We start from the raw sequence: 25,522 nt of genomic DNA on the forward strand, positions 1-25,522 counted from the left end.
CAGAATGTCTCTCACCCATCGGTCTTGGACATTTGGCCACCAGGCGTCGCAAAAGCGGGAGAGCCTGCCACCGACCGAGGATGCGGTTTGGGGAGGCCGAAAGTCATGAGGAGGCCGCCTTGGAGACGGTGCCTCCGGCGGCCTTTGGCGGACGTGACTTAGACCGCCATGAATAAGAGTTCCTCTGGCCCTTCTGTGGCCTGTTGGACGAGGAAGGTTGGGACCTGGCTGAGGGCCGAAAGGACCGAAACCTCGATTGAAATTTTCCATTGCTGAGGTCTGTTTGGCTTGGACTGGGGTAAGGACGAGTCCTTTCCCTTGGATTGCTTAATAATTTCATCCAATCGCTCGCCAAACAATCGGTCGCCGGAAAATGGCAAACCGGTTAAGAACCTCTTGGAAGCAGAGTCTGCCTTCCATTCGCGTAGCCACATGGCCCTGCGGACTGCCACCGAATTGGCGGACGCTACCGCTGTACGGCTAGCAGAGTCCAGGACGGCATTCATGGCGTAGGATGAAAATACCGACGCCTGAGAAGTCAAGGACGCAACTTGCGGAGCAGAGGTACGTGTGACCGCATTAATCTCAGACAGACAAGCTGAGATAGCTTGGAGTGCCCACACGGCTGCGAAGGCCGGGGCAAAAGACGCACCTGTGGCTTCATAGATGGATTTCATCAGGAGCTCTATCTGCCTGTCAGTGGCATCCTTGAGCGATGAACCATCTGCCACTGAAACTACGGATCTAGCCGCCAATTTAGAGACTGGCGGATCCACCTTGGGACATTGAGCCCAACCCTTAACTACGTCAGAGGGGAAGGGGTAACGTGTGTCATTAAGGCGCTTATTAAAGCGCTTGTCCGGAAATGCTCTGTGCTTCTGGACAGCCTCTCTGAAGTTAGAGTGATCGAAAAACGCACTCCGTGTACGTTTGGGAAACCTAAACTGGTGCTTTTCCTGCTGCGAATCCGACTCCTTTATAAGTGGAGTTGGGGGAGAGAGATCTAGCACCTGGTTGATGGACGCTATAAGGTCATTTACTATGGCATCCCCTTCAGGTGTATCAAGATTGAGAGCAACGTCAGGTTCAGAGCCCTGAGCTGCGACGTCCGCTTCATCCTCCAGAGAGTCATCAAGCTAAGACCCCGAACAGCGTGATGAAGTCGGGCAAGATTCCCAGCGAGCCCGCTTAGCCGGTCTGGGACTGCGGTCCGTGCCGGAGTCCTCCCCGTGAGACCTAGGGGCCACCCCAGGAGCACGCTGCGGCGCAGCCCGAGAGGGCCCTGGGGGCGATGATCCTACAGTGCCCGGGGTCTGTGTAAGGACCGGTCTGGACTGCAAGGCTTTTAGTATCTTAGCAGACCATCTGTCCATAGACTGAGCCATGGATTGTGAAAGCGACTCAGAGTTTCTCAGCCAAAACTGCAAACTCTGTCCCTGCCACCTGGATAGGGGCAGCCGGCGGTTCTACCTGAGCCGAGGGTCCCACCAGTGCCCGAGGCTCCGGCTGAGCGAGTGCAACAGGGGCCGAGCATTGCTCACAGTGAGGATAGGTGGAACCTGCAGGTAACATAGCCGCACAAGAGGTACAGGTTGCAAAGAAGGGAATTTTGTTACTTACCGTAAATTCCTTTTCTTCTAGCTCCTATTGGGAGACCCAGACGATTGGGGTGTATAGCACTGCCTCCGGAGGCCACACAAAGCAATTACACTAAAAAGTGTAAGGCCCCTCCCCTTCTGGCTATACACCCCCAGTGGGATCACTGGCTCACCAGTTTTAGTGCAAAAGCAAGAAGGAGGAAAGCCAATAACTGGTTTAAACAAATTCACTCCGAAGTAACGTCGGAGAACTGAAAACCATTCAACATGAACAACATGTGTACCCGAAAAACAACCAAAAATCCCGAAGGACAACAGGGCGGGTGCTGGGTCTCCCAATAGGAGCTAGAAGAAAAGGAATTTACGGTAAGTAACAAAATTCCCTTCTTCTTCGGCGCTCCATTGGGAGACCCAGACGATTGGGACGTCCAAAAGCTGTCCCTGGGTGGGTAAAGAATACCTCATGTTAGAGCTGCGAAGACAGCCCTCCCCTACGGGGAGGCAACTGCCGCCTGCAGGACTCTACTACCTAGGCTGGCGTCCGCCGAAGCATAGGTATGCACCTGATAATGTTTGGTGAAAGTGTGCAGACTCGACCAGGTAGCTGCCTGGCACACCTGTTGAGCCGTAGCCTGGTGTCGTAATGCCCAGGACGCACCCACGGCTCTGGTAGAATGGGCTTTCAGCCCTGATGGAACCGGAAGCCCAGCAGAACGGTAGGCTTCAAGAATTGGTTCTTTGATCCATCGAGCCAGGGTGGCCTTAGAAGCCTGCGACCCTTTGCGCTTACCCGCGACAAGGACAAAGAGTGCATCCGAACGGCGCAGGGGCGCCGTGCGGGAAATGTAGATTCTGAGTGCTCTCACCAGATCTAACAAATGTAAATCCTTCTCATACCGATGAACTGCATGAGGACAAAAAGAAGGCAAAGAGATATCCTGATTAAGATGAAAAGAGGATACCACCTTCGGGAGAAACTCCTGAATGGGACGCAGCACTACCTTGTCCTGGTGGAAGACCAGGAAGGGAGCCTTGGATGACAGCGCTGCTAGCTCAGACACTCTCCGAAGAGATGTGATCGCTACCAGAAAAGCCACTTTCTGTGATAGTCTAGAAAGTGAAACCTCCCTCAGAGGCTCGAAGGGCGGCTTCTGGAGGGCAACTAGTACCCTGTTCAGATCCCATGGATCTAACGGCCGCTTGTACGGGGGTACGATATGACAAACCCCCTGCAGGAACGTGCGTACCTTGGAAAGTCGTGCTAGACGCTTCTGAAAAAAGACGGATAGCGCCGAGACTTGCCCTTTAAGGGAGCCGAGCGACAAACCTTTTTCTAACCCAGATTGCAGGAAAGAAAGAAATGTAGGCAATGCAAATGGCCAGGGAGACACTCCCTGAGCAGAGCACCAGGTTAAGAAAATCTTCCACGTTCTGTGGTAGATCTTAGCAGAGGTGGACTTCCTAGCCTGTTTCATGGTGGCAACGACCCCTTGGGATAATCCTGAAGACGCTAGGATCCAGGACTCAATGGCCACACAGTCAGGTTCAGGGCCGCAGAATTCCGATGGAAAAACGGCCCTTGGGACAGTAAGTCTGGCCAGCCTGGTAGTGACCACGGTCGGCCGACCGTGAGATGCCACAGATCCGGGTACCACGATCTCCTCGGCCAGTCTGGGGCGACGAGTATGACGCGGCTGCAATCGGATCTGATTTTTTGCGCAGTACTCTGGGCAAGAGTGCCAGAGGTGGAAACACATATGTGAGCCGGAACTGCGACCAATCTTGCACTAAGGCGTCTGCCGCCAGAGCTCTGTGATCGCGCGATCGTGCCATAAATGCCGGGACCTTGTTGTTGTGCCGAGACGCCATTAGGTCGACGTCCGGCACCCCCCAGCGGCGACAGATTTCCTGAAACACGTCCGGGTGAAGGGACCATTCCCCTGCGTCCATACCCTGGCGACTGAGGAAGTCTGCTTCCCAGTTTTCTACGCCCGGGATGTGAACTGCGGATATGGTGGATGCTGTGTCCTCCACCCTCATGAGGATTCGCCGGACTTCCTGGAAGGCTTGCCGACTGCGCGTCCCTCCTTGGTGGTTGATGTATGCCACCGCTGTGGAGTTGTCCGACTGGATTCGGATCTGCTCTCTTTCTAGCCACTGCTGGAAAGCTAGTAGGGTAAGATACCCTGCCCCGATTTCCAGAACATTGATCTGAAGGGTGGACTCCTGCTGAGTCCACGTCCCCTGAGCCCTGTGGCGGAGACAAACTGCTCCCCACCCTGACAGACTCGTATCTGTCGTGACCACTGCCCAGGATGGGGGTAGGAAGGATCTTCACTGTGACAATGAGGTGGGAATAAGCCACCATTGCAGAGAGTCCTTGGCCGTCTGGGAAAGGGAGACTTTCCTGTCCAGGGAGGTTGACTGCCCGTCCCATTGGCGGAGAATGTCCCCTTGCAGTTGGCGCAGATGAAACTGCGCAAAGGGAACTGCCTCCATGGCTGCCACCATCTTCCCTAGGAAGTGCATGAGGCGCCTTAAGGGGTGCGACTGGCCTTGAAGGAGAGACTGCACCTCTGTTTGCAGTGAACGCTGCTTGTTCAGCGGAAGCTTCACTATCGCTGATAGAGTGTGAACTCCATGCCGAGATACGTTAGTGATTGAGTCGGTGACCGATTTGACCTTGTCAAATTGATGATCCACCCGAAAGTCTGGAGAGTCTCCAGCGTAACATTCAGGCTGCGTTGTCATGCCTCGAGGGAGGGTGCTTTGACGAGTAGATCGTCCAAGTAAGGGATCACCGGGTGTCCCTGAGAGTGCAAGACTGCTACCACTGCTGCCATGACCTTGGTGAACACCCGTGGGGCTGTCGCCAGACCGAATGGCAGAGCTACGAACTGAAGATGGTCGTCTCCTATCACAAAACGTAGAAAAACGTTGGTGCTCCGTAGCAATTGGCACGTGGAGATAGGCATCTTTGATGTCTGTTGAGGCAAGGAAGTCTCCTCGAGACATTGAGGTAATGACGGATCGGAGGGATTCCATCCGGAACCGCCTGGCGTTCGCATGCTTATTGAGCAGTTTTAGGTCCAGAACAGGACGGAAGGAGCCGTCCTTTTTTGGAGCCACAAAGAGGTTGGAGTACAAACCCTCGCCCTCGTTCCTGAGGGGGGACAGGGATCACCACTCCTTCTGCTCTTAGAGCGTCCACCGCCTGCAGCAGGGCATCTGCTCGGTGGGGAGGTGGGGTCGTTCTGAAGAATGGAGTCGGAGGACGAGAACAGAACACTGTCCTGTGCACGTGAGCACAATGTCCGTCACCCACCGGTCTGTGACCTGTGGCAGCTAAATGTCGCCAAAGGCGGGGGAGTCTGCCATCAACCGCGGATGCGGAGAGAGAGAGAGAGCTGAGAGTCATGAGGAGACCGCCTTGGTAGCGGTTCCTCCGGCTGCCTTCCTTGGGCGTGATTGAGCCCGGCCGGAATCTGAGCCCGTCTGAGGTTTTGTAGCCCTTTTGCACGAGGACAATTGGGACCTGCCCGAGCTTGGGAAGGACCGAAACCTCGACTGTACTTTTAGGACAGCATTAATAGGGTAAGTCGCAGTGCAGACATTGCGGAGTTACGGACGCCTCTGCGGTACAGATGTACATGTGCTCAAGGCCAGCTGCGCAAGAACAGCTGAAAAGGTTAGGTTGCCTATACGGCTGTGAATGCCGGAGCAACCGACACGCCGATAGCCTCCTAGACAGATTTCAACCAGAGTCCATCTGTCTGTGAATGGCATCTTTAAGTGAAGCCCCATCTCCAGTGCAACTATGGCTCTAGACGCAAGCCTGGAGATTGGAGAATCCACCTTTGGACCCTGGGTCCAGCGCTTGACCACGTCAGGGGAAAAGGGATAACGTGTATCTTAAAAACGTTTGGAGAAGACGCTTATCTGGTAAGCGTGGTGTTTCTGGACTGCTTCTCTGAAGTCAGCGTGGCCAGAAAAATACTCAATATCCGTTTGAGATACTGAAAAGGGACTTCTCCTGCTGTGAAGCTGACTCCTCCACTGGGGGAGCTGAGGGAGAAAGATCCAACCTTCCATTGATGGACGCTATAGGATCATTCCGTATGGCGTTACCATCCGGTGTATCCGAATTGATAGCGATGTCAGGATCAAAGTCCTGGAGAGCTGCCTTATCATACAGAGAGTCCTCCTGGGACCCCCCCGTTCCAAATGAGGTTGGTCAGGAAGATTGCCCATGGCCTGTCTGGACTGCAAGTCTCTATCTTATGACAATATATCTGTCGAAACTGCAACTCCGTCCCTGTCCTTGGACAGGGATGACAGGTGGTTTCTTTGGCCACGACTAGTAGAGACCCCGGCAGACGAAGTGCTAGAGACCCCGGCAGACGAAGTGCTACAGGGGAGCATGCACACAATGGGACGGTGTCATGAACAGCATCCCATGTAGTAAAAACAGCACTGAAAATCTGTGTTGCTTTTTTGCCGCTGCCGACTAGCCATCTAGAAGTATATAGCCAAGATTGGTGACCGTACAGTGCAATGTATAGCATACAAGCATAAAGTACAAATGAACACTGCAGCACAAGCAATACAAGCAGCATAGAAGCCTGTGCCCTGGCACCTCTGCTCTTCTGCTGCTGTAGACTAGTCATCTAGGGGAATATAGCCCAGAAGAGTGACCATACAGTGCAATGTATAGCATACAAGCACAAGTACAAATGCACACTGCAGCCCATGCAATACAAGCAGCATAGAAAAAAACCTGTGCCCCAGCACCCTTGGTTTTCTGCTGCTGTAGTCTAGCCATTCCAGGAGAATATAGCTAAGACTAGCGACTGTACAGTGCAGTGTATAGCATACAAGCATAAACACAAATGAACACTTCAGTACGTGCAATACAAGCAGCCTAGAAAGCCTGTGCCCTAGCACACCTGCTTTCCTGCTGCTGATGTGTCGCTCTCCAAGCGGGCATATAGCGACCTATGCAGTTAAAATACACATGTACACACTGCAGTATATATTGGGGTCAGCACTATGTGTGCCGCTTACCGCCCGCCTATAAGCGGGTGTATGGTCGCCACCGTCCTGCCTGGTTGCCGAAAGTCCGAGCTCGGACTGCAGTAATGGCTGCCGGCGTCTTCCCCAGCTCGTGTGAGGAGGGGCGGGCCGTGGGCGTGCCCCAAGTCAGAGCGGGAATCCGGCGTCCGACAGTGTGCAGTGAGAGGGCTGGAGCATGTAAATAAGGCTCCAGCCCTCGGCGCTGCTGATTGCTCAGCGTCTGTCCCCTTCCCTGAGTGACAGGGAGGGGGCGGGAACGAAGCGGCACTAGGCCGCAGAAGCCGGGGACTGGATTTATAAGCGCCGCCGCCGTAAAAGCGCGGTCGGCGCCCAGTCCCCGGCGAACTACAAGTCCCAGCCGCGCCGCCGCTCCCGGAGCGTCCGGCGCGGTAGTTCCCAATACACAAAGTCACTCAGCAAAGCTGCAGTGACTGTAACCCTTTACTGTCCCCGGCGCACTAGCACACCCAGCAAGTCTGGAGTGTGCTGTGCCTGTGTGTACGGGGACACAGAGTACCTGTAATGGTGCAGGGCCATGTCCCTGAACGGTACTCCAGCTCCGTATCCAGCAGGTTCAAATGGGTCTGTGGATGGAGCCCGGCGTCAGAGCTTTGAGGCCGGCAGGATCCCACTTCCTCAGAGCCCCCCAGGGGGATGTGGAAGGAAAGCAGCATGTGGGCTCCAGCCTCCGTACCAGCAATAGGTACCTCAACCTTACAACACCATCAACGGGTGAGAAGGGAGCTACTGCTGACTAAAATCTGTGGAGCTATGCATGGATGTCTGACCTCCTTCGCACAAAGCTTGAAAACTGGAGAACCCGTGATACCACGGGGGGGTATAGCCAGAAGGGGAGGGGCCTTGCACTTTTTAGTGTAGTGCTTTGTGTGGCCTCCGGAGGCAGTAGCTATACCTCAATCGTCTGGGTCTCCCAATAGAGCGCTGAAGAAATGTCTGTTACCCACCGGTCTTTGACCTGTGGCAGCCAAATGTCGCAAAAGCGGGAGAGCCTGCCACCGACCGAGGATGCGGAGGGAGGCGGCCGAAAGTCATGAGGCAGCCGCCTTGGAAGCGGTACCTCCGGCTGCTTTCTTGGGGCGTGAGTGAGTCCGCCAGGAATCAGAGCTCCTTTGCTCCTTCTGAGTCCCTTTGGACGAGGAGAATTGGGGCTTGCCCGAGCCTCGAAAGGACCGAAACTTTGACTGCCACTTCCTCTGTTGAGGTTTGCTTGATCTGGGCTGGGGTAAGGAAGAGTCCTTACCTTTGGACTGTTTAATGATTTCCGCCAATTGCTCACCAAACAGTCTGTCTCCAGATAATGGCAAGCTGGTTAAACATTTTTTAGAAGCAGAATCTGCTTTCCATTCTTTTAACCACAAGGCTCTGCGCAAAACTACAGAGTTGGCGGATGCCATTGAGGTACGGCTCGTAGAGTCTAGTACCGCATTGATAGCGTAGGTCGCAAACGCAGTCATTTGCGTAGTTAAGGACGCCACTTGCGGCACTGCTGGACTTAAGAAAGAGTCCACCTGTGCCAGACCAGCTGAAATAGCTTGGAGCGCCCACACGGCCGCGAATGCTGGAGCAAACGACGCGCCAATAGCTTCATAGACAGATTTCAACCAAAGGTCCATCTGTCTGTCATTGGCATCTTTAAGAGAAGCCCCATCCTCCACTGCAACTATGGATCTAGCTGCAAGCCTGGATATTGGAGGGTCCACTTTTGGACACTGGGTCCAGCGTTTGACCACATCAGGGGGAAAGGGATAACGTGTATCCTTCAGACGTTTTGAAAAACGCTTGTCCGGATAAGCATGGTGTTTCTGGATTGATTCTCTGAAGTCAGAGTGGTCCAGAAAAGTACTCAATTTACGCTTGGGATACAGGAAATGGAATTTCTCCTGCTGGGCAGCTGCCTCCTCTGCTGAAGGGGCTGGGGGAGAAATATCCAACAGCCTATTGATGGCCGCTATAAGGTCATTTACCATGGCGTCACCATCTGGCGTATCCAAATTGAGTGCGGTGTCAGGACCAGACTCCTGATCACCCACCTCTGTCTCATCATATAGAGACCCTTCTCGCTGAGACCCTGACCCGCGTGATGACGTGGAGGGTCTCTCCCAGCGAGCTCGCTTAGGCGGCCTGGGACTGTCATCAGAGTCAGAGCCCTCAGCCTGTGATGCCTGGGACCCCCTTGAAGTACGGATTAGTTCCAACTGAGGGGGACCGGAGAACATAGACACAGCAGTGTCCATGGTCTGAGCAACTGGCCTGGCCTGCAAGGTTTCCAGGATTTTTGTCATAGTCACAGACATTTTATCAGCAAAGACTGCAAATTCTGTCCCCGTCACCGGGGCAGGGTTCACAGGCGTCTCTGCCTGGGCTACCACCACCATAGGCTCTGGCTGACGAAGTGCCACTGGGACTGAACATTGCACACAATGAGAGTCGTTGGAGCCTGCTGGTAGATTAGCCCCACATGCTGTACAAGCAGTGAATACAGCCCGTGCCTTGGCACCCTTGCGTTTTGTGGATGACATGTTGCTGTCTCCTCAGAGCAATATAGGGGTATACAGCCAAGAAGCGACCGTACAGTGCAGTATATATATATATATATATCTGGTACAGGAAAAGAAGGGAATTTTGTTACTTACCGTAAATTCCTTTTCTTCTAGCTCTTATTGGGAGACCCAGACGATTGGGTGTATAGCACTGCCTCCGGAGGCCACACAAAGCAATTACACTAAAAAGTGTAAGGCCCCTCCCCTTCTGGCTATACACCCCCAGTGGGATCACTGGCTCACCAGTTTTAGTGCAAAAGCAAGAAGGAGGAAAGCCAATAACTGGTTTAAACAAATTCACTCCGAGTAACATCGGAGAACTGAAAACCGTTCAACATGAACAACATGTGTACCCGCAAACAAACCAAAAATCCCGAAGGACAACAGGGCGGGTGCTGGGTCTCCCAATAAGAGCTAGAAGAAAAGGAATTTACGGTAAGTAACAAAATTCCCTTCTTCTTCGGCGCTCTATTGGGAGACCCAGACGATTGGGACGTCCAAAAGCTGTCCCTGGGTGGGTAAAGAAATACCTCATGTTAGAGCTGCAAGACAGCCCTCCCCTACGGGGAGGCAACTGCCGCCTGCAGGACTCTTCTACCTAGACTGGCGTCCGCCGAAGCATAGGTATGCACCTGATAATGTTTGGTGAAAATGTGCAGACTCGACCAGGTAGCTGCCTGGCACACCTGTTGAGCCGTAGCCTGGTGTCGCAATGCCCAGGACGCACCCACGGCTCTGGTAGAATGGGCCTTCAGCCCTGATGGAACCTGAAGCCCCGCAGAACGGTAGGCTTCAAGAATTGGTTCTTTGATCCATCGAGCCAGGGTGGCCTTAGAAGCCTGCGACCCTTTGCGCTTACCAGCGACAAGGACAAAGAGTGCATCCGAACGGCGCAGGGGCGCTGTGCGGGAAATGTAGATTCTGAGTGCTCTCACCAGATCTAACAAATGTAAATCCTTCTCATACCGATGAACTGCATGAGGACAAAACGAAGGTAAAAAGATATCCTGATTAAGATGAAAAGAGGATACCACCTTCGGGAGAAACTCCTGAATGGGGCGCAGCACTACCTTGTCCTGGTGGAAGACCAGGAAGGGAGCCTTGGAAGACAACGCTGCTAGCTCAGACACTCTCCGAAGAGATGTGATCGCTACCAGAAAAGCCACTTTCTGTGATAGTCTAGAAAGTGAAACCTCCTTCAGAGGCTCAAAGGGCGGCTTCTGGAGGGCAACTAGTACCCTGTTCAGATCCCATGGATCTAACGGCCGCTTGTACGGGGGAACTATATGGCAAACCCCCTGTAGGAACGTGCGCACCTTAGAAAGTCGTGCTAGACGCTTCTGAAAAAAGACGGATAGCGCCGAGACTTGCCCTTTAAGGGAGCCGAGCGACAAACCTTTTTCTAACCCAGATTGGAGGAAAGAAAGAAGGGTAGGTAATGCAAATGGCCAGGGAGACACTCTCTGAGCCGAGCACCAGGATAAGAATATCCTCCACGTTCTGTGGTAGATCTTAGCAGACGTGGGCTTCCTAGCCTGTCTCATGGTGGCAACGACCCCTTGGGATAAGCCTGAAGACGCTAGGATCCAGGACTCAATGGCCACGCAGTCAGGTTGAGGGCCGCAGAATTCCGATGGAAAAACGGCCCTTGGGACAGTAAGTCTGGTCGGTCTGGTAGTGCCCACGGTTGGCCGACCGTGAGATGCCACAGATCCGGATACCACGCCCTCCTCGGCCAGTCTGGAGCGACGAGTATGACGCGGCTGCAGTCGGATCTGATCTTGCGTAGCACTCTGGGCAAGAGTGCCAGAGGTGGAAACACATAAGGGAGCCGGAACTGCGACCAATCTTGCACTAGGGCGTCTGCTGCTAGAGCTCTTTGATCGCGAGACCGTGCCATGAATGTTGGGACCTTGTTGTTGTGCCGGGACGCCATTAGGTCGACGTCCGGCCTTCCCCATCGGCGACAGATTTCCTGAAACACGTCCGGGTGAAGGGACCATTCCCCTGCGTCCATGCCCTGGCGACTGAGGAAGTCTGCTTCCCAGTTTTCTACGCCGGGGATGTGAACTGCGGATATGGTGGAGGCCGTGGCTTCCACCCACATCATAATGCGCCGGACTTCCTGGAAGGCTTGCCGACTGCGAGTCCCTCCTTGGTGATTGATGTATGCCACCGCTGTGGAGTTGTCCGATTGAATTCGGATCTGCTTCCCTTCCAGCCACTGCTGGAAGGCTAGTAGGGCAAGAAACACTGCTCTGATTTCCAGAACATTGATCTGAAGGCTGGACTCCTGCTGAGTCCACGTACCCTGAGCCCTGTGGTGGAGAAACACTGCTCCCCACCCTGACAGACTCGCGTCTGTCGTGACCACCGCCCAGGACGGTGGTAGGAAGGATCTTCCCTGTGATAATGAGGTGGAAAGGAGCCACCACTGCAGAGAGTCCTTGGCCGTCTGGGAAAGGGAGACTTTCCTGTCCAGGGATGTCGACTTCCCGTCCCATTGGCGGAGAATGTCCCATTGAAGTGGACGCAGATGAAACTGCGCAAACGGAACCGCCTCTATTGCCGCCACCATCTTCCCGAGGAAGTGCATGAGGCGTCTTAAGGAGTGCGACTGACTTTGAAGGAGAGCCTGCACCCCTGTCTGTAGTGACCGCTGCTTGCTCAGCGGAAGCTTCACTATCGATGAGAGAGTATGAAACGCCATGCCAAGATACGTTAGTGATTGGGTCGGTGACAGATTTGACTTTGGGAAGTTGATGATCCACCCGAACGCCTGGAGAGTCTCCAGTGCAAAATTCAGGCTGAGTTGGCATGCCTCCTGAGAGGGTGCCTTGACCAGTAGATCGTCCAAGTAAGGGATCACAGAGTGTCCGTGAGAGTGCAAGACTGCTACCACTGCTGCCATGATCTTGGTGAACACCCGGGGGGCTGTCGCCAGACCAAATGGCAGAGCCACGAACTGAAGATGTTCGTCTCCTATCACGAAGCGCAGAAAGCGTTGGTGCTCCGTAGCAATCGGCACGTGGAGATAAGCATCTTTGATGTCTATTGATGCTAGGAAATCTCCTTGGGACATTGAGGCAATGACTGAGCGGAGGGATTCCATCCGGAACCGCCTGGCGTTCACATGCTTGTTGAGCAGTTTTAGGTCCAGAACAGGACGGAAGGAGCCGTCCTTTTTTGGAACCACAAAGAGATTGGAGTAAAATCCTCGCCCCCGTTCCAGAGGGGGGACAGGGATCACGACTCCTTCTGCTCTTAGAGAGTCCACCGCCTGCAGCAGGGCATCTGCTCGGTTGGGGTGTGGGGAGGTTCTGAAGAACCGAAGTGGAGGCCGAGAACTGAACTCGATTCTGTACCCGCGAGACAAAATGTCTGTTACCCACCGGTCTTTGACCTGTGACAGCCAAATGTCGCAAAAGCGGGAGAGCCTGCCACCGACCGAGGATGCGGAGGGAGGAGGCCGAAAGTCATGAGGTAGCCGCCTTGGAAGCGGTTCCTCCATTTGCTTTCCTGGGGCGTGAGTGAGCCCGCCAGGAATCTGAGCTCCCTTGTCCTTTCTGAGTCCCTTTGGACGAGGAGAATTGGGGCTTGCCCGAGCCTCGAAAGGACCGAAACCTCGACTGCCACTTTTTCTGTTGAGGTTTACTTGCTCTGGGCTGTGGCAAGGAAGAGTCCTTACCCTTGGACTGTTTTATGATTTCAGCCAATGGCTCACCAAACAGTCTGTCTCTAGATAATGGCAAGCTGGTTAAGCATTTTTTGGAACCAGCATCTGCTTTCCAGTCCTTTAACCATAAGGCTCTGCGCAAAACCACAGAATTGGCGGCCGCCATAGAGGTACGGCTCGTAGATTCTAGGACAGCATTGATAGCATAGGTCGCAAACGCAGACATTTGCGAAGTTAGGGACGCCACCTGCGGTACTGCTGGATGCATGATAGCATCCACCTGTGCCAGACCAGCTGAAATAGCTTGGAGTGCCCACACGGCCGCGAATGCTGGAGCAAACGACGCGCCGATAGCTTCATAGACAGATTTCAACCAAAGGTCCATCTGTCTGTCGTTGGCATCTTTAAGTGAAGCGCCATCCTCTACTGCGACTATGGATCTAGCCGCAAGCTTGGAAATTGGGGGATCCACCTTTGGGCACTGGGTCCAGCGTTTGGCCACTTCAGAGGGAAAAGGATAACGGGTATCCTTAGAACGTTTAGAGAAACGCTTGTCTGGATGAGCGTCGTGCTTCTGGATTGATTCTCTGAAGTCAGAGTGGTCCAAAAAAGCACTTAATTTACGCTTGGGATACAGGAAATGGAACTTCTCCTGCTGTGCAGCTGCCTCCTCTGCTGAAGGAGCTGGGGGAGAAATATCCAACAGTCTATTAATCGCCGATATAAGGTCATTAACCATGGCGTCACCATCAGGGGCATCCAGATTGAGAGGGGCCTCAGGATTAGAATCCTGATCACCGTCCTCAGTCTCATCCCAGAGAGATTCTTCTCGCTGAGACCCTGAGCAGTGTGATGACGTCGAGGGTCTTTCCCAGCGAGCTCGCTTAGGCTGCCTGGGACTGTCATCTGAGTCAGAGACTTCAGCTTGTGATGCTTGAGACCCCCTTGAAGTACGGATTAGTTCCAACTGAGGGGGACTAGAGAGCATAGCCACAGCAGTGTCCATGGTCTGAGGAACTGGCCTGGCCTGCAAGGTCTCCAGGATTTTTGTCATAGCCTCAGACATTTTATCAGCAAACACTGCAAAGTCTGTCCCCGTCACCGGGGCAGGGTTCACAGGCGTCTCTGCCTGGGCTACCACCACAATAGGCTCTGGCTGACGAAGTGCCACTGGGACTGAACATTGCACACAATGTGAATCATTGGAGCCTGCCGGTAGATCAGCCCCACATGCAGTACAAACAGTGCACACAGCCCGTGCCTTGGCAGCCTTGCGTTTTGCGGATGACATGTTGCTGCCTCCTCAGAGCAGTACAGGGTGTCCAGCCAAGAAGCGACCTTACAGTGCAACTATATATATATATATGGTACCAAGAAAAAAGTACACTAATATATCACTGAGGCACTAGTGGGGCCAGCACTACTGTGCAGCCTACCGCCCGCTTAGGAGCGGTGTGTGGTCGCCAGAAATCCCTCTAGTCTGGGTCTCCCAGAGCCTGCTGCCTTTCCCCAGCCAGATCGCATGTGTAATGGCTGCCGGCGTCCTTGTGGAGAGGGGGGGAGGGCCCTGGGCGTACACCGACGAAGAGCGGGAAGTCTGCTTCCCCTTGTGCCTAGTGAGAGGGCTGGAGCATGTAAATAAAGCTCCAGCCCTCGGCGCTGCCATTGAGCAGCGTCTCTCCCCTACCCTGATTGACAGGGTGGGGGCGGGAACGAAGCGGCGCTAGGCCGCAGAAGCCGGGGGCTAAAGTTAGAAGCGCCGCCGCCGTAAAAGCGCGGTCGGCGCAAAGCCCCCGGCGCACCACAAGTCGCGGCTGCGCCGCCGCTCCAGGAGCGGTCGGCGCAGTAGTTCCCAACATACAACGTCACTCAGCAAAGCTGCAGTGACCTAACCCCCAGCGTACAGCGCCACTGTCCCCGGCGCACTACAACGCTCAGCAAGCCCTGAGAGTGTCCGTGCCTGCCGGGGACACAGAGTACCTGAAAGTTGCAGGGCCTTGTCCCTGAACGGCACTCCCGCTCCCAATCCAGCAGGTTCTATGGGTCTGTGGATGGAGCCCGGCCCCAGGGCTTGGGGGCCGGCAAGATCCCACTTCCACAGAGCCCTCCAGGGGATGTGGAAGGAAAACAGCATGTGGGCTCCAGCCTCTGTACCAGCAATAGGTACCTCAACCTTACAAGCACCACCGCGGGTGAGAAGGGAGCATGCTGGGGGCCCTATATGGGCCCTCTTTTCTTCCATCCGATAGAGCCAGCAGCTACTGCTGACTACAAACAGTGGAGCTATGCGTGGATGTCTGACCTCCTTCGCACAAAGCAGAAAACTGGTGAGCCAGTGATCCCACTGGGGGTGTATAGCCAGAAGGGGAGGGGCCTTACACTTTTTAGTGTAATTGCTTTGTGTGGCCTCCGGAGGCAGTGCTATACACCCAATCGTCTGGGTCTCCCAATAGAGCGCCGAAGAAAGTACACCAATACAACCAGGGCTGTGGAGTCGGTAAGCCAAACCTTCGACTCCGACTCCGACTCCGACTCCTCAAATTCTCTTGCACCGACTCCGACTCCGGCTCCGACTCCGACTCCGGCTCCGACTCCGACTCCTACATATATTGCTTATAGTTAGGTGAAAAATTTATTGTAGTACATGAATATGTGTATGTGAACATCAGACATTTAATAATTTTTATGATACAATAATCAAGATATTTGGATAGAACATAAAATATATTTATTGGAATACAACTTTAGAACACAAAAAACTGTAATAAATTGTAAATATGTAATACACTATGTAATATACAGTAGATTACATATATATCTTGTGTGTGTGTATATACACTGTATATATATATATATATTATATATATTACATATTTACAATTTATTAGTTTTTTTGTGTTCTAAAGTTGTATTCCAATAAATATTTTATGTTCTATCCAAATATCTTGATTATTGTATCATAAAAACAATTAAATGTCTGATGTTCACATTGTACTACAATAAATTTTTCACTTAAATATAAGCATTATACTAAATGTTGTTATTTAGTAAAATATTCAGCACATTCTGCATTGCACTCCTGTCCCCAATTTATTATATATTTTAGGAGTCGGAGTCGGTGCATTTTATACCGACTCCGACTCCGACTCCGACTCCACCAAAATGAGCTCCGACTCCGACTCCACGACTCCGACTCCACAGCCCTGAATACAACACTGTGGCACTAGTGGGGCCAGCACTAATGTGCTGCTTACCGCCCGCTAAACGCGGGTGTGTGGTCGCCAGAAATCCCTAGTCTGGGTCTCCCAGAGCCTGTGTCCGTCCTCCAGCCAGACTGCATGCAGGAATGGCTGCCGGCGTCCTGTGGAGGGGGGGGCGGGCCCTGGGCGTGCTCAGACCAAAAGCGGGAAACCTGCGCCCCACTGTGCCTAGTGAGAGGGCTGGAGCATGTAAATAAGGCTCCAGCCCTCGGCGCTGACGATTGCACAGCGTCTGTCCCATTCCCTGATTGACAGGGAGGGGGCGGGAACGAAGCGGAGCTAGGCCGCAAAAGCCGGGGACTAAATTTATAAGCGCCGCCGCCGTAAAAGCGCGGTCGGCGCTAAGTCCCCGGCGCACTACAAGTCCCAGCCGCGCCGCCGCTCCGAGAGTGGCCGGCGCGGTAGTTCCCAGCACATGAAGTCACACAGCTAAGCTGCTGTGACTCAAACCCCAGCGTGCAGCGTTACTGTCCCCGGCGCACTAACACACCCAGCAAGTCTGGCGTGTGCGTGCCTGTCTGTACGGGGACACAGAGTACCTGAAAGTTGCAGGGCCTTGTCCCTGAACGGTACCCAGCTCCGTATCCAGCAGGTTCACTGGGTCTGTGGATGGAGCCCGGCCTCAGGGCTTGGGGGCCGGTAAGATCCCACTTCCTCAGAGCCCCTCAGGGGGATGGGGAAGGAAAACAGCATGTGGGCTCCAGCCTCTGTACCCGCAATGGGTACCTCAACCTTACAAACCACAAGTGGGGTAAGAAGGGAGCATGCTGGGGGCCCTAGTATGGGCCCTCTTTTCTTCCATCCGACATAGTCAGCAGCTACTGCTGACTAAACAGTGGAGCTATGCGTGGATGTCTGACCTCCTTCGCACAAAGCAGAAAACTGGTGAGCCAGTGATCCCACTGGGGGTGTATAGCCAGAAGGGGAGGGGCCTTACACTTTTTAGTGTAATTGCTTTGTGTGGCCTCCGGAGGCAGTGCTATACACCCCAATCGTCTGGGTCTCCCAATGGAGCGCCGAAGAAATAACCCTGTGTCTTGGCACCCTTGCTCCTTGTGAACGACATGTTGTCTCCTAGGAGAGTGATCACTGAGGGTATATAGCCAGCAAAAACAATGCGGCCGAACAGAGAAAATGTATACAGATATAAATATAAATCTATACACTTCGGCACCCCAGGGGGACCAGCACCGGTGACCGGTGTGGCTTACCGACCGCCCAAAGCGGTTGTGTGACCACCAGATTCCCTGCCTTGGGCCTCCCAGAGCTGCAGAGCTCGTTCCTGAAATCCTCCACCGGCAGAATGATTGTAAAAATGGCTGCCGGAGCTCTCAGGGGAGGAGGGGGCCGTGGGCGGCGACTAATAAAGTGCGGGAATCTGGTGCCCCACAGTGATCAGTGAGGGGGGAGGAGGACACCTAAAGTATGCTCCAGCCCTCACTGTCGACGTCAAGTCGACCGTCCCGCCCTTACCCCTGACTGGCAGGCCCGGGGGCGGGAGATATGGTACTAGGCCGCAGAAGCCGGGGACTAAATTTAATACCGCGGCCGACAAACAGGCCCGGTCGGCGCGGTAGTCCCGGCCGTCATAAAAATACAGCAGCCGCTGCGGTGTCAGTGACATGAGCGCTCCATACACCGTCCCCAAGGGGACACAGAGTACCTTTTGGATGCAGGGCCTGTCCCTGATGATATTAAGTCTCCTGTCCGGCAGATTCCCACAGGGGCTGCGGAGGGAGCCCGGTCCCAGTGCCTGGATGACCGGTTAGGATCCCACTTCTCCCAGAGCCTCTAAGGGATGGGGAAGGAAAACGGCATGTGGCTCCAGCCTCTGTACCCGCAATGGGTACCTCAACCTTAACAGCACCGCCGACTCAGTGGGGTGAGAAGGGAGCATGCCGGGGGCCCTGGGGCCCTCTTTTCTTCCATCCGATATAATCAGCAGCTGCTGCTGACTAAAATGTGGAGCTTGAGTGAATGTGTGCCTCCTTCAACACAAAGCACAAAACTGAGGAGCCCGTGATGCACGGGAGGGTATATAGGCAGAGGGGAGGGGTTACACTTTTTAAAGTGTAATACTTTGTGTGGCCTCCGGAGGCAGAAGCTATACACCCAATTGTCTGGGTCTCCCAATGGAGCGACAAAGAAACAGAATTTTAAATTTATGTAATAACATTTTTAGTTTTGTTTTAATTTTGTTTTCTTTTATTAATTGACTCAATACCTTTTTCAGGGGGGTCTGGCGCACGTCCTCTTGCTCGGCCGTTCCGATCGTTTCTGGCCTCACTTCTAGATTCATTGCGGGTGTCATTCCTAGATTCATTTCTAGTTTCAGATCTTGAAGATTCGTCTCTCCCGTGACTTCTTCTGTAGCTGCGTTCATCATACTGGTCATCTTTCCGGTGAGACTCACGACTGTCCCTCTCTCTATAATCATGAGTGTCACGAGCAGAACGGGAATCCTTCTGCTCTCGGCTTTCTTTAGTGTCTCTATAGTCACGCGTATCTCTAGCCTCTCGGCCCTCCCGGGTGTCCTTTGTCTCTCTCCGGTCACGGTTATCTCTGATGTCTCTACGATCACGGCCATCACGAGCTTCTCTTTCATCTCTGTGATCTCTAGAGCCACTTTGTTCCCGGTCATCTCGTTCTCTTTCCTTATCCTTTCTTCCTCTACTATCTATAACATAAATAATGCAACAAGAAGCAGGTTAATTCTACAAGTACAGGGTAAAAGGATCAAATCCAGAAAATCATCAACCCCTTCCTGATTATGTTATATAAAAAAAATAATTCTGCTGAGAGCCATTTTATTTTACGGTTGCCGTAGACCTGGAGAACATTATTGTTTTTGTCCTATTCTGGCTATGCCAAACTTGTGTCAATAGGCTCCCAGGGCAAGTCAGGTCGCGGGAAGAGGAGGTGTGTGCAGTGACTGCCATCAAACAGACCCCAACATGGATGGCAACATTTAAAAGTAGCTGTCAGAAACATACAGCAGCATTTAAGGGGTTAAAAAGCTGCAACCAGAACTGGCTCCAATTGCTGCTTTTAGAGACAGGTGATGACTGTGTGACATAGCCAGTACCTGCCATCTATGGTGCGGGCTCAGCTCCTGAGCCCACAAACCTGACATAGAATGTTTCATCAGTATTTTCTATGCCTGAGCGAGAATAAAGCGAATATCATCCTTTGATCTTGTAAATTATTTCTCAGACTAGATTTAGAAGGGCGAGCAATCATATAAAGCACGAATATAGTTCACGTACCATCCCTTCTGTCTCTACGACGATCTTGTGACCCTGATGCTCTTTCCCTTTCATGCCTTCCTTTTTCCCTGACTGGGGATCGATGTTTGGATGAACTTCTCCTCCTCTGTGGTGATGAAGTATGGGTGGTATATGGAGAAGATGATGACCGTCGGGCAGATGGTGAGGAGCCTCTTTGATAATGAGGGGATGGCGATCTCCTACGACGAGGAGAGGGGGAGTGTCTCTGGATTGATGAGCCGGACTGTGAAGATGGGGAGTGGTGTCTGGAGGAGACGGGAGAATGATGACGAGCAGGACTAATAGACCTGTTGAAACAAATTTGAAATTATACAGTGAAATTCTACTAGCATAAAAAAGTATTGCAACAAAGTGAATCTATATTAATTTGTCAATAGTTTTAGTGTACAAAAAAAAAAAAATATCCAGTTGATACCTGCGGGAAGGTGAGATTGTATGTTTGTGAGAAGAGGACTTCACGGGTGTTGGTGAAGATGTATGCCGTCTCCTCGAAGCAGCAGGCGAATACTCTCTAGAATGGGAAGAATTGCTGCGGGACCGTTCAGCTGGACTTGGTGACCGCTTCTGCCGGTGTGATCCCTCAGATAGATCCCTACTCGAAAAACGAATGCAAGACACATTAACCATTACTGAATATAGTAACTTCATATATAAAAATAAAGCATGAGTAAATAAGGTTACACGCTAAAAACTAAACTCCCCATCAAAAGCCTTCTTTGGATTTATGGACATAACAGACTAGATATAAATTGGATTTAGGGAAGGAGATTATACCCAATGGCTTCACATAGAAGCCAGAGGAGTGGCCAGTTTACTGTAATTTTACAGCTCTTGTGGCTTCTTTAGTAATGTGCAGTAACATGGAACCTCCTGGTACTGACCTTTGTCTATCTTTCTTGTCCCGGTGTTTTTCAACCTCTCGGCCTCTTTCTTTTACATCTTTCAGCCTTTCCTCATTACGATCTTTGGCTTTGTGTTTATCTTTGTGCTTCTTTGAGAGTGAAACTTCTTCCTGGGCAGGTGGGGGAGGACTGGGCGTGCGAGGTCCTTTCTTTTTACTTTGTGCTACTTTAGAATGTCTATGAAGGGAGACAGATGAGTTTTCAAGGGATGGCTTACATGTTACAATCATCAAATGGGGGTGCATGAAAACTTCTGCACCCAAAACAAATTATCATGCAGATTTTACAGTCGCACAATGCCACAGGGATGAAGAAAAAAAATATAAATCGAAAAATACCTATCTGCATTTTTCACACTATACACTGCGGCTATTCTAGACTCATACCTCCTGTTTCAGGAAATTCACATCTACATTAACAACAATGAACTGACTATGACCCCATTTGTTGTACTGAAGCATCTAATGATCGTGTGCAAAGGTCACTGTGAACCTAGGAGATTCTGTATACCGCTCAAAGTTGTTACAGGTTAGTGTAACCCTACCTTAAGAGGATTTGGAGCCTGAAATAACAGGAAGTATGAATCTAAAATGAGTAGGAGCGGCTAGTGTGAACATTTCAAGAATACCAATTATTATTGTATGCACATATTATAGATAGATTACATTTAATGAGGGCAGCACTCCATAACATGCAAAAGAAAGTTCAGACCTTTATTGGCCAATAAGAGTGTCAACAACAATGTTTCCGTTCATAGGACCCTTTATCAAGCCTTAGAAGAAAGATTCCCATGAACCGAAACATTGCTGTTATATATGTAAAATATAAAAATAGTTTAATACACACACATATAAACACATCCAAAACACCCACACAAACACAAAACACACACACACCCCCACACACACACACACCCCCACACACACACCCCCACACACACACACACACATCTCAAATTAGACTATCAAAAAGTTAATTTCACAAATTCACTACAAAAAGGAAATGCATATCTTATATAGACTCATTGCAAACAGAGTGATCTATTTCAAGTGTTTAACTAGAATAATTACCACAAAACAACTGCAAAGGCTTCCTAAGTGTTTAAAATGGTCCCTTAGCCTGGTTCAGTAGGCTACACAATCATGGGGAAGACTGCTGACTTGACAGATGTCCAGAAGGCAGTCATTGATTCACTCCACAAAAGGTCATTGCTAAAGAAGCTGGCTGATCACAGATTGCTGTATCAAAGCATATTAATGAAAAGTTGAATGGAAGGAAAGTGTGGTAGAAAAAGGTGCACAAGCAACCGGGATAACCACAGCATTGATAGGATTGTTAATAAAAAGCAATTAAAAAATTGGGGGGGGATTCACAAGAAGCGGACTGCTGCTGGAGTCAGTGCTTCAAGAGCCACCATACATAAATGTATCCAGGACATGGGCTACAAAAGTCACATTCCTTGTGTTAAGCCTCTCATAACCAATAGACAACGCCAGAAGCATCTTACCTGGGCCAAGGAGAAAAAAAACTGGACTGTTGCTCAGTGGTCCAAGGTGTTATTTCAGATCAAAGAAAATTTTGCATTTCATTTGGAAAACAAGGTCCCAGAGTCTAGAGGAACAATGGAGAGGCCACAATCCAAGCTGCTTGAGGTCTAGTGGGAAGTTTTCACAATCAGTGATGGTTTGGGGAGCCATGTCATCTACAGGTGTAGGTCCACTGTGTTTTATCAAGACCAAAGTCAGCGCAGCTGCCGACAAGCTTTTTGGAGATGGAAATTTCATTTTCCAGCAGGACTTGGCACCTGTCCACACTGCCAAAAAACGGATTTTTGTGTACTCACCGTAAAATAGTTTACTCTTGGCCATCATTGGGGGACACAGGACCATGGGTGTTATGCTGCCTATCCATAGGACACTATGTAGATGCAAATGCATAGCTCCTCCTCTGGAGTATACACCCCCTGGCCGGGCCAGACAACCTCAGTTTTAGAACACAAGCAGTAGGAGAAAAAGCTAGTAAAAACTTACCTCAACATAGGAACATGAGAAAAAAAAAAAAAAAAAAAAGAGTCATAACCAAATATGGTACTGAGAGAACCAAGGCCCAACAGGGCAACAGGGTGGGTGCTGTGTTCCCCAATGATGGCTAAGAGAAAACGATTTTACGGTGAGTAAACAAAGAAGGGAATTTTGTTTACTTACCGTAAATTCCTTTTCTTCTAGCTCCTATTGGGAGACCCAGACAATTGGGTGTATAGCTACTGCCTCCGGAGGCCACACAAAGTAGTACACTTTAAAAAGTGTAACCCCTCCCCTCTGCCTATACACCCTTCCGTGCATCACGGGCCCATCAGTTTTGGTGCCAAAGCAGGAAGGAGGAACTTATAAATTGGTCTAAGGTAAATTCAATCCGAAGGATGTTCGGAGAACTGAAACCATGAACCAAAAGAACCCTTCAACATGAACAACATGTGTACACAAAAGAACAACAGCCCGAAGGGAACAGGGGCGGGTGCTGGGTCTCCCAATAGGAGCTAGAAGAAAAGGAATTTACGGTAAGTAAACAAAATTCCCTTCTTCTTTGTCGCTCCATTGGGAGACCCAGACAATTGGGATGTCCAAAAGCAGTCCCTGGGTGGGTAAAAGAATACCTCGATAAAAAGAGCCGAAAAAACGGCCCTCTCTTACAGGTGAGCAACCGCCTCCTGAAGGACTCGCCTACCTAGGCTGGCATCTGCCGCAGCATAGGCATGAACCTGATAGTGTTTCGTGAAAATGTGCAGACTCGACCAGGTGGTGCTGACACCCCTGCTGAGCCGTATCCTGGTGACGCAATGCCCAGGATGCACCTACGGCTCTGGAAGAATGGACTTTCAGTTCTAAAGGAATCGGAAGCCCAGAAGAACGGTAGGCTTCAAGAATCATTTCCTTGATCCACCGAGCCAAGGTTGACTTGGAAGCCTGCGACCCCTTACGCTGGCCAGCGACAAGGAGAAAGAGCGCATCAGAACGGCGCAGGGGCGCAGTGTGCGAAATGTAGAGCCGGAGTGCTCTCACGAGATCTCACAAGTGCAAATCCTTTTCACAATGGTGAACTGGATGAGAGCCAAAAGAAGGTAAGGCGATATCCTGATTGAGAAGAAAAGGGGGATACCACCTTAAGTAGTAATTCCGGGACCGGACGCAGAACCATCTCATCGTGGCGAAACACCAGGAAGGGGGCTTTGCATGACAGAGCTGCTAGCTCAGACACTCTCCGAAGTGATGTGCCTGCCACTAGGAAGACCACCTTCTGCGACAGGCGTGATAGAGATAACTATGAGGACGCTAAGAGCCAGGACTCAATGGCCACCCAGTCAGGTTGAAGGCCGCAGAATTCAGATGGCAAATGGCCCTTGAGACAGCAAGTCTGGTCAGTCCGGGAGTGCCCACGGTCGACCCACCGTGAGGTGCCACAGATCCAGGTATCACGACCACCTCGGCCAGGCTGGAGCGACGAGGATGGCGCGGCGGCAGTCGGACCCGATCTTGAGTAACACTCTGGGCAGCAGTGCCAGAGGAGGAAATACATAAGGCAGTCGAAATTGCGACCAGTCCTGAACTGATGCGTCCGCCGCCAGCGCTCTGTGCTGGTGGTTGATGTATGCGACCGCCGTGGCGTCGTCCGACTGTATCCGGATCTGCCTGCCGTCCAGCCACCACTGGAACGCCTTTAGGGCCAGTTACACTGCCCTTATCTCCAGAACAGTGATCTGAAGGGAGGACTCTGTCGGAGTCCAGGTTCCCTGAGCCCTGTGGAGGAGGAAGACCGCTGTCCACCCTGACAGACTCTCGTCCGTCGTGACCACGGCCCAGGATGGGAGCAGGAAGGATTTTTCTTTCGACCAAGAAGTGGGAAGAAGCCACCGCTGAAGAGAGGTTTTGGTTGCCAGTGAAAGAGAGACGTTCCTGTCTAGGGACGTCGACCTCCTGTCCCATTTGCGGAGAATGTGCCATTGGAGTGGACGCAGATTAAACTGCGCAAAGGGAACTGCCTCCATTGCTGCCACCATCTTCCCTAGGAAGCGCGTGAGGCGCCTCAAGGGGGGTGACTGGGCCCGAAGGAGAGAGTGCACCCCTGTCTGCAGCGAACGCTGTTTGTCCCGCGGAAGCTTCACTATCTCAGAGAGAGAATGAAACTCCATCTCGAGGTAAGTCAGTGATTGGGTCGGTGTCAATTTTTACTTTGGGAAATTGATGATCCACCCGAACCTCTGGAGAGTCTCCAGAGCAATGTTCAGGCTGTGTTGACATGCCACCCGGGAGGGTGCCTTGACTTAGGAGATCGTCTAAGTAAGGGATCACAGAGTGTCCCTGAGAGTGTAGGCCCGCAACCACTGATGCCATGACCTTGGTGAAGACCCGTGGGGCTGTCGCCAGGCCGAAAGGCAGAGCCACATGCTGAAAGTGTTCGTCCAGGATGGCGAAACACAGGAAGCGTTGATGCTCTGGTGCAATCGGCACATGGAGATAAGCATCCCTGTGTCGACTGATGCTAGGAAGTCTCCTTTGGACATCAAGACGATGACAGAGCGGAGAGATTCCATCCGAAACCGTCTGGTTCTCACGTGTCTGTTGAGCAGAATGAGGCCCAGAACGAAACGGAATGATCCGTCCTTTTTTGGTACCCCGAACAAGTTGGAGTAAAGACCGCGACCACGTTCTTGAAGCGGAACGGGTATCACAACTCCATCTGCCTTCAGAGTGTTCACCGGCTGAAAAAAAAATGCATCGGCTCGCTCGGGGGGCGGAGATGTTCTGAAGAAACGAGTCGGAGGACGAGAGCTGAGCTCTATCCTGTAACCGTGAGACAGAATGTCTCTCACCCCTCGGTTGTGGACATGTGCCCACCAGGCGTTTAACACAAAGCATAAAACTGATGGGCCCGTGATGCACGGGAGGGTGTATAGGCAGAGGGGAGGAGTTACACTTTTTAAAGTGTACTACTTTGTGTGGCCTCCGGAGGCAGTAGCTATACACCCAATTGTCTGGGTCTCCCAATGGAGCGACAAAGAAATCCGTATTTCCCTGACGGCTCATTGGGGGGGGACAGGACCATGGGACGTCCTAAAGCAGTCCATGGGTGGGAAAAATAAAAACAAGACAACGCAACCCAAGGACTAG

General features: G+C 51.8%; 1 protein-coding gene across 3 annotated transcripts in view; it reads right to left on the reverse strand.

The window, feature by feature from the left end:
- The window catches only part of ZC3H13 (zinc finger CCCH-type containing 13), a 258,743-nt gene that overhangs the window by 135,184 nt on the left and 98,037 nt on the right, over window positions 1-25,522 (reverse strand). For all 3 annotated transcript variants that reach the window (XM_075336884.1, XM_075336883.1, XM_075336882.1), the window contains 4 exons: window positions 20,337-20,534; window positions 19,871-20,047; window positions 19,435-19,742; window positions 18,393-18,845 (listed from right to left, as the gene is read on the reverse strand). In XM_075336884.1, coding sequence (XP_075192999.1) covers window positions 18,393-18,845; window positions 19,435-19,742; window positions 19,871-20,047; window positions 20,337-20,534 — 1,136 coding nt within the window. The remainder of the gene's footprint in view (window positions 1-18,392; window positions 18,846-19,434; window positions 19,743-19,870; window positions 20,048-20,336; window positions 20,535-25,522) is intronic.

This window comes from Anomaloglossus baeobatrachus, chromosome 2, assembly GCF_048569485.1.
Source record: "Anomaloglossus baeobatrachus isolate aAnoBae1 chromosome 2, aAnoBae1.hap1, whole genome shotgun sequence".
NCBI classification, from domain to species: Eukaryota; Metazoa; Chordata; class Amphibia; order Anura; family Aromobatidae; genus Anomaloglossus; species Anomaloglossus baeobatrachus.